At 42.1% G+C, this 9719-nt stretch overlaps 1 protein-coding gene across 2 annotated transcripts in view; it reads left to right on the forward strand.

The window, feature by feature from the left end:
• Positions 1-9279, forward strand: part of cidec (cell death inducing DFFA like effector c) — a 62408-nt gene extending 53129 nt beyond the window's left edge. For both annotated transcript variants that reach the window (XM_056233612.1, XM_056233613.1), the window contains 2 exons: positions 2231-2421; positions 9005-9279. In XM_056233612.1, coding sequence (XP_056089587.1) covers positions 2231-2421; positions 9005-9158 — 345 coding nt within the window. In that variant the 3' untranslated portion in view covers positions 9159-9279. The remainder of the gene's footprint in view (positions 1-2230; positions 2422-9004) is intronic.
• Positions 9280-9719: the final 440 nt, after the last annotated feature.

Below are 9719 nucleotides of genomic sequence, written 5' to 3' on the forward strand. Positions count from 1 at the left end.
TGAGTGGTCGCCCAGCCCAAGGTCTGTGGCAGGATCATCATCTTTCGTGGCACATAAATTGTCTAGAGATGTTGGCTGTGTTTCAGGCTCTGAAACACTTCCTAACAGACCTGAGAGGCCATCATGTGTTAGTTCAATCAGACAACACGTCGGTGGTCTCTTATATAAATCATCAGGGGGGCCTGCGGTCTCGCCGGCTTTACAAGTTGGCCCGTCAGATCCTCCTGTGGTCCCAAGGGAAGCTACTATCTCTGAGAGCAATGTATCTCCCTGGGTATTTGAATGTGGTAGCAGACTCCCTGTCGAGGCAGGGGCCGAGGCCAGGGGAATGGAGACTCCACCCCGAGGTGGTGGAGCTCCTTTGGTTGAGTTTCGGTCGCGCCGAGGTGGACCTATTCGCTTCCAAGGAGACCACTCATTGTCATCGGTGGTTCTCCATCACTCTTCCAGCCCCCCTGGGGTTGGATGCTATGGTGCAGCCGTGGCCGAGGTCACGTCTGTACGCCTTTCCCCCGATTGCTCTGTTACCAGGAGTTCTGGAGAGGGTCCGCCGGGACGGGGTCAGTCTACTACTAGTAGCCCCGTTCTGGCCGGCCCGAGTATGGTTTGCGGACCTGATTTCTCTCCTGGACGGTTCTCCTTTGGAGCTCCCGGTCAGGAGGGATCTACTCTCCCAGGCGGGGGGCACGATACTTCACCCCCGCCCAGAATTGTGGAAACTGTGGGCTTGGCCTCTGAGGGGGCCCAGCTCATAGACTCCGGTCTCTCAACCGAGGTTGTTGAGACCATTCTTAACTCCAGAGCTCCATCCACGAGGAAGCTTTATGCCTTGAAGTGGAAACTTTTCACTTCTTGGTGTGGAGAACACCTGCAGGACCCAGTTAACTGCCCAGTGGGTGCAGTGCTGGAATTCCTGCAGGAGCGCTTCTCCACAGGGTTATCCCCCTCCACACTAAAGGTGTATGTGGCGGCACTAGCTGCTTACCACGTCCCTTTCAGTGGAGTTTCTCTTGGGAGACACCCGCTTATAACTCGTTTCCTCCGTGGCACTTTGAGGCTGAGGCCAGCAGTTCGTACGAGGGTGCCGACTTGGGATCTGGCCATTGTATTAGAAGGTCTTTCCCTAGCTCCTTTTGAACCTATCGAAGAAGTTCCCGAGAAGTTTCTCACTTTTAAGACTATCTTTTTGCTTGCTATCTCTTCACTAAAAAGAATCGGAGATTTGCAGGCTCTGTCGGTTTCACCCTCGTGCCTGGAATTTGCACCTGGCATGGTTAAAGCTTTTCTGCATCCTAGACCAGGTTACGTTCCTAAGGTTCCTACTAATATTGTTAGACCTACGGTTCTGCAGGCTTTCTGTCCTCCTCCATTTATGTCATCGGACCAGGAGAAACTTAATTCACTCTGCCCTGTTAGGGCATTAGACGCTTATGTCCACAGAGCTGCCCTGTGGAGGAGATCAGAACAACTTTTTGTATGTTTCGGGCCACCCAGGAAAGGGTGTCCTGCGTCTAAACAGAGAATGAGCAAGTGGGTGGTTGAGGCTATCTCACTTGCTTATGAGTCGGCTGGCCAGCCTTCACCTTTGGTTGTCCGAGCTCACTCTACCAGGAGTATGGCTGCTTCTAAAGCTCTTTTGTCGGGGGTTTCCCTGAGTAATGTTTGTGATGCGGCTGGATGGTCTTCACCGCATACTTTTATTAAGTTCTATGACCTAGACTTAAGCTCTACCTCTGGGGCACAGGTGCTCTCGTCCTCTGTGCGCTAGTCTCACATGACGGTCATTTGGTCCTATGGCGACGTGGGTATTCGCGTTCCCGCAGCGTTTGACGCAGCTCGAAGTTCCCTTTAAAGGGAACGTCTCGGTTACGTATGTAACCCTAGTTCCCTGATAGGGAACGAGACGCTGCGTCGCTCCGCCATACTCCCGGCACTCCCGTTAGCGCTTCCTTCAAGCCTATCAGAAGCTAATGCGCTTGTGTTTTTGGGGTGCTTTATAGTTTCCTGGTCGATGACGTCACCCGCCTATGACGTTTCATCTCTCCATTGGGCTGATTCCATACGTGCTTCATGACGCACAACGCAGGGGCGTTCCCGCAGCGTTTGACGCAGCGTCTCGTTCCCTATCAGGGAACTAGGGTTACATACGTAACCGAGACGTTTTTGACTGAATACCTGATAACACATTTAAGTGAAATCTTGTTTTTGTTTCCTTATCATTACTACACAGAAAAATACAACGAAGAGTGATCCTGGATTCGGCTGGACACAGATGAGGAAGGATGTAGCCAAACTGACCTTTGATCTTTACAAAAACCATCCAAATGATTTTATTGGATCCTTAAATGTACAGGCAACCTTGTATGGAATGTACTCTGTTTCATATGATTTGCAGTGCTATAAGGCAAAAAGGATGCTAAGGTAAGTTTGTGTGTGCATGCGTGTCCATGCGTTGAGAATCATCCAGTTTGAGATAGTAAGAGAAAGAAATAATATAACAATTAAAGTATGTAAGTCGACACAGGCCATTTTTATTACTTTTTGTCTTGTTTTCTCAAAATCACAGGCAAAATAAGTCATTAAGTCATTTACAATTCTAATTTTCTTACGATATCAACAATAACAAAAAATGCTTTCTTGAGATCAATAAATATTATATTAATGAATGTGACATAGTAGTTAGAACTGCAAAAGATGGCACACAAACTTGTGAAATTTAATTAAATGTAACCTAAAAAAATGTAACCAAACTAAGGGAAGAATTTATAAAATTATAGTGAAATAATTTTTTAAGATTACAACCTTTATTTTCTGTCTGTTTTCTACAAACTGCTGTAATCACTAGGTGCTATGGTGTCAAAACTAGGTGCCATGGTGTCTGTAAAAAAAATCCAAAAGGCAGAAAAGGCCTCTGGTTACCATGGCAACAAATACAGATCAGCGAGAAAAGACGGTTTTAGGACCCAAATGAATTTAGGACGAGTTCGCTCTCAACTGCATTCCCTATTGAAAAAGAAATAAGCCGCGTTTCCACCGCAGGAACTTTCCCCAGGAACTATGGACTTTAGGGTGGTACTCTGTGTGTTTCCAGCACAGGAACCAGGGTCTAAATGAAGTTCCGGGTAAATATTTCCCCCTCAGAAAGTCCCTGCTTGCGAGGTAGTACCATAGAATGTCTAATAAGGGGAGAACTTCCACTCTCAGTAAACTTCCGGCTTCTGAACTGGTTACAGTTCACAGGACGAGTGCAGAATGAATGGATGTCTATGGAGCTATACCCCTCAAAATCCACTTTTCTCAGGATATAATTTTTTGTCTAGTAATTTGAATGTTGTATTCGAAAGGAGATGCAAAGAAATTACACATTGCTGGGTGTTCGATTTTTTAAAGTCACTTATTTGCTTTAAAACGTATTTTAAAATGTCAATGACGTCATACACATCGTACGACCAGAGATACTGCTTTACGGCAATCCTTTAGTCACTTTGGTGCTTTTGCACTCTGCACTTTTTTTCTCTCTCGAGGCATCGACAACACAGCTGACACGTGCTAGAAGAGTTTTTGTTAAACTAAAGTTCTTAACATTCTGGTCCCGCTTCGGATGCCACAATGTCATCAAGCGGTATCTCTGGTCGTAATCAGTCCTTCACTGACCAATCAGCGTTCACTAGCAGAATGCTAGCGTGTTATGCAAAACAACAACTCAACCTGTAAGAAATCGAAAGGACATAAGTACTCGTTCATTCAACTTTCGACCTATAACCCATGTTGAACTTTCAAAACATACAATAAAATCTGAGATTTCTCAACGGTAATCGGGTGAAAGAAACAAATTTAGCTGTCTAGCTCCATAGACTCCCATTAATTTTGCACTCAGGCGATCGCCCCCAGTGGAATTCTGGTGGAACTACAACCAAAATTCGGTACAATAGGACTTAATAGGGAGTGGCCAGACTCTCCGTAGACGGGCTCCGGTAGTACTTTTTCAAAGTTCAGGAACTTTTAGGGGTGGGACTTGGGCGCTGAACATGCTGATTGGTTGAGTTCTTGCCGCATTTTGATTGGTTGACTCCACGCAGCATTTCATCTGTTGCGGTGCGTGCAGTGACAGTTGTTTGCTATTCTAATCAACAATGGAGTTTGAAAAATACGGCTGATGGACCGATGATGAGGTTCAGGCTTTATTAAGCTTAAATTCAGAGGATGAAATCCATAGGGAACTGGAAAGTAGCGCAGTCCTACATCACCCGACTATTTGCCTAATCTTCCCGGTACTTAGACCATGGTGGAAACGCAGACAGCAACAGGTCTGAGGGAAAAAAAGTTGTTCCGGGTAATATCGATGGGAACGCGGCTATAAGGCCCTTAAAAAGGGGCCTTTCCATTAATTCATTGACAAACATTTCTATGAATGAACATGCATATTTCCAAGAAATTGAGTGTTTTATTTTTATATACAGTTTTTTATATAGTCACTTTTGTTGCCAGCTATTTTGACAATAATGGCTGTATGTTGAGTTATTTTCAGAGGACAGTAAATATACACGGCTATACAAGCAGCACATTGACTACTCTAAAAATATCCAAGTTTCATTTCTATAGTATTGTCCCTTGAGAAGATATACTAAAATGTTTGCTGAAATATGAGGGGTGTACTCACTTTCGTGAGATACTGTAGTTGTTTTGCATTGTATACTGTTTACATTTTAAAGTTTAGAAACTCAGCTTTTCATCAAACCATTTTGATCAACTCTTTAACCAGAACTGAGAAATCCCTCAAAAACGGAGTGTACCACCGGTGGGTGCCACCTAACCACTCAAAAATGAATAATCATATTTTTCAGAAATACTGCCTTGATCAACACAAAATAGCTGTAATTTGAAATCTGAATTGTACAATGCATGTAGCCAATTTGATTTACTCCTAAGTTGTGCTGAGTTGTTTGCTGTTAAATAAAAAAAACTTTTTCATAATATATGAAATATGTTTTGTACTATGTACTGCAATGTACTAGAAAGATGTCATGTGTCATCCATATGTCATTTGAAAGGTCATATGTAAATAGTATACGTATGCTGCATTCATGTGGCGTTTTCGCTCGTAACGTCATGAAACATGCTCCGATTGTGGAAAATGACACATCATTATTTACAGCAGATTCAGATTCGATTAAAAGTCAAAAAGAGTCAAAAATCAACAATCCATAGCGTCTATCACGAGATACTGCTCACGGAGTTAAAACACATAAAACTCCACAGGCACACATGTAGCCAAGTAAAATCAATTTTAGCTTTCACGTGGCGTTTTCACTTGTAACTTCATGAAACATGCACAGATCGTAGAAAATGGTAAATAATTACTTACAGTGGATGCTCCCAATTGAAATGAGTCCAAAATCAACATAATCACTTGCATCGATCACAAGATACAGTACTCCTTATGGAGATACAACACCTTTAAAAATGGCCATTAGGGGGTGTCAAGGGCTAAACAAAAATAATTAAATATAAGTATAGTATAGTATAGTATAATATAATAAATATTAGCAGCCTGTAATAAATAAATAAAATAAAAGTAAAATATAATTACAATAAATGTTAGTATAATAAAAATATAAGTATTCTTTAAAAATAAATTGCAATGATGCAAATTGATGACTTCAACAAACTATTTTCACTTAATTTAGTTTTGTATCAAAAACAATGTGATTTCAGTTGATCGAGATCTCGCAGCAGCAGCACATTTTTCCTCTTGGGCGAGCGATCCTAGCCTGGCTGCGCCCTCCCACGCACTTCCGCTCAATTTCATTTTCCTTCAGTACTACGTCTGGGATTCTGCTGTAGACTTTGGTTTTCTCCTATCAATTTTGTGTAGGGTCAATCAGCGAACAGAGGGAGTGGCTGAGACCGATGACATCGTGCATTATTTTGAGTTGTAGTTCAGTAATGGCAGCGGAGAAAGATGCGAGCGAAGCCATTCGGTCCGTTGTAGCAACGCTGCCGAATATCAAGAAGTTAAAGCCGGAGCAAAAACAATCTTTGCTTAGTTTTGTTTTGGCCATGATGTTGTGGCCCTCCTCCCCACGGGGTTCGACATACATCACGAGCAAACGTTAGCGATTGGTGGCAGATCCAGAGTGACTCTGGGCAGATCCAATAGTTTTACACTTCAATAGATTAGCCGCCTACAAGGAAGTTAACGATTGTCAATGGAGCGGTGCCAGACTCTCTGTACAAATGAAATGTTCGAGAGTCTGGTAGAACCAGGCTAGAGCGATCCATGCCATGGACAGCTTTCTCTGCGCATGAAATCCCCCATATGCCAGCAAATCAATGAGAACAATGGGTCAATGATGACGAAACATAACAGAGTGTAGGCGCCAAAGCTGCTGTGGATCCGCTTACCCGAATAATTTCTACAATAATTTGGAGATTTGAAGAAAATTACCGTCGTTTGGCAAATAAATAAATGACAGACAGTAATATACATATTCCCAACATTTTATCAAGTAAGCTTTATGGTACACCTCAAAAAGTGAATTTATAGTAATGTATGGTGCCAATACTAATCAGCAAGTCTACTAATGGCTTGGGTATGCAGAGCATTCGCACCTGATATATAAGGGATAATGTACATCCAGCCGGTTGTTATCTCTTGCATCAGCCTGAAGTTGTTTATTCTGAGATAACAAACGGATGAATGTACACTATCCAGTGTTGCATCTCCATTCCTCAAAACTGTGTTATTATTGTTCTCCAGATCATGCATATTGTAATTGTTCATGTGGATTTTTACTGTTTTATTTCCTGTGGGTAGAGGATTGAGCATAACCTCTAGGGATGTGCTCACCCTGGGTGGTGAGAAATGTTCATTTTACTAATTTAAGAAATATCAGTTGTGCAAATGACAATATTTGTTTTTCTATTGCCTGTATGTTGCATTTACTGATTGTTTTTAAACTCTTTGTCTTAACTATCATTGAGGGAACTTGCTGAAATGTAGAGAGAGACAAGAGTGCAATCATCAGAGAGTTAGTTTTACAGAAAATGGTATATTTCAATTAACTAAAGGTGGGGAAATTATGCATTTAAGAGTGATCAGAAGGGAGATGGGGGAATAGAGAGTGGTTTGGTGCTTAATGCAAAGGTTGTAAATGCTGCTTGAGCATGAGAAACTTCGGTCTCCAACAGTTAGTGAGAGAAGTTGGTTCTAGTTTTAGTACCTCAACAGTGCTAGTTTAAAGACTGTTTTTGTAACCTTTGTTTCTTTTTTTTTGCTATTATTCACTGTTTATGGACCCCTTTCACTTAATTGCATTTAATGTTTCTTTTGGAATGACCTTTAAACGGATGCCTGGTGTGATTATCCTTGTGACTGCTCGGGTCCCTATCACAGTAAGCCATACTCGGAATTTGTCATCTGCATTTAACCTATCCAAAGTAGTTCCATCACACACACATGGAGCTAGATGCTAGAAAGCTAGATTGGGAGTTAGGTGCCTTGCTCAAGGGCACCTCAGTCATTTCTTGCCTATTCCACAGTGTGTTCAGCTCTCGTGGGAGTTGAATGCATTCATTGTGATGCGTTAACTGTGGGAAGGTCCACACATGCTTGATTCTCTCTTGAGGGATGAGAATCAAGCATATCTTGAGAGAGTTGAATGCATTCATTGTGTTGCTTTCGCTGTGGAAAGCTCCACACATGCTTGATTCTCTCTTGAGGGATGAAAATCTATTCAGGTCCCATTGCCGTCAATGTGGCATGGTGGGATTGATCACGGGGATTCTAGGTGGAGTGAAGGGAGGAGTCTGATGGGAGTTTTTCCCTGTTGGGCTTCTCCTACGAGCTCTGTTGCCATCATCTCGCTTGTCCAACCCCCCTATCCTTGATTATAGTAACATCGCAGGGGCGAGAGATAATGGCTACAGGATGATGCCTCGGGTGAGCTCTCGGGAGAGCTCTGCTCTTGGGGCTTTGGTCTGAGGCCTGTTCCACTAGGTAGGGAGGAAGCGAGTACATACCAGGACTTCCCTTGTTCTGGAGAATAGAAGCTTGGGGATTTTTATTGGCTTAGGGAGTATGTAGCTTTTTGCAAGTCACGCCCTTAGAGTTGATGCACTCCAGCTGAATTCCGTAGAGTCTTTGATGTTATGCCCACTATTTTTGTGCGTATTAACAGCATAGAAGGGCAGGCATTCCTTAAGCATGATGTAGTTGGTATTGGTTCCCCATAGCGTCAACACTAAGACACAGCATCTAAGTTCCACTTCAAAAGGGAATGTCTCAGGTTGTGTATGCAACCCAGTTCCCTGAGAAGTCATTGAGCAACAAGAAGCTGTGTGCCATTGCCCTGCTTCGGGCTTGCCTGAACGTCTCCTACAGACAAAAGAGTTGATGATGTGTGACTCAGGCTCCCTTTTTATACTCTGCCTGTGATGTCATGTACTGCCATCTACCAATGAATATTGGCATTTGTTTACACGTGCCGGTCATGCTGATGGCGTTCCCCATAGCGTCAACACCAAGAAGCAGCATTCCCCTTCTCAGGGAACCAGGAGGCATAAGCAATTAGAGACGATTTGTCAGTAACCAGGCTTATACTTACTCATTCGGCTGCTATACATATACAGTACATAAACCATAGTTTTTTGGTCCAACAGATTGAAATTAAGTAAAATATAATTTTTAAAATGATGTATATTCTTAGATAAACATATAATATATTCTATATTTATTTATATTTTAAATGTTACTCTTAACCTCTTCATTTTCAAAATCCCAAGAAAACAAGACAAAAAAATAATGAATGGCTTCTGAGGGCTTCTATATGACAAAAATTATTATTGAAGTGCAGTCAATTATAAATTATATTTAAAAAACAGTAGATTATTATCTTTTAAAAAGAAATTATCTTTTAAAAAGGTAATTTACATGAACATATAAAGTGCTAAGAGAGTAAACACGAAAGGCTTATGTCTCACTGTTCTTGTTTTCTGTTAAAAGGGAAGCCCTAAGATGGACCCTGTTCACTATGCAGACCACTGGCCATGTATTAGTGGGTACTTCATGTTATATTCAGCATCTCATTGATGAGGATGAGAAAGCGGAGGCACAAATGGTAACGCCTACATGTGTCATCAAGCAGTTACAACATTAAATGATGGTGGCCTGTTTCACAGCTTGGGCAAACTAAAAAAAATGTTTTACTTGTAGATTTATATCTTGCTTTTGTTTCTAAAAGCATTTTTGTGAATTATTTACTTCTGTATAAACAGTAATACACTCACCTAAAGGATTATTAGGAACACCTGTTCAATTTCTCATTAATGCAATTATCTAATCAACCAATCACATGGCAGTTGCTTCAATGCATTTAGGGGTGTGGTCCTGGTCAAGACAATCTCCTGAACTCCAAACTGAATGTCAGAATGGGAAAGAAAGGTGATTTAAGGAATTTTGAGCGTGGCATGGTTGTTGGTGCCAGACGGGCCGGTCCGAGTATTTCACAATCTGCTCATTTACTGGGATTTTCACGCACAACCATTTCTAGGGTTTACAAAGAATGGTGTGAAAAGGGAAAAACATCCAGTATGCGGCAGTCCTGTGGGCGAAAATGCCTTGTTGATGCTAGAGGTCAGAGGAGAATGGGCCGACTGATTCATGCTGATAGAAGAGCAACTTTGACTGAAATAACAACTCGTTACAACCGAGGTATGCA

The sequence above is a fragment of the Rhinichthys klamathensis genome, unplaced genomic scaffold (assembly GCF_029890125.1).
Source record: "Rhinichthys klamathensis goyatoka isolate OS25496 unplaced genomic scaffold, OSU_Roscu_1.1 h1tg000372l_1, whole genome shotgun sequence".
Taxonomy (NCBI): Eukaryota; Metazoa; Chordata; class Actinopteri; order Cypriniformes; family Leuciscidae; genus Rhinichthys; species Rhinichthys klamathensis.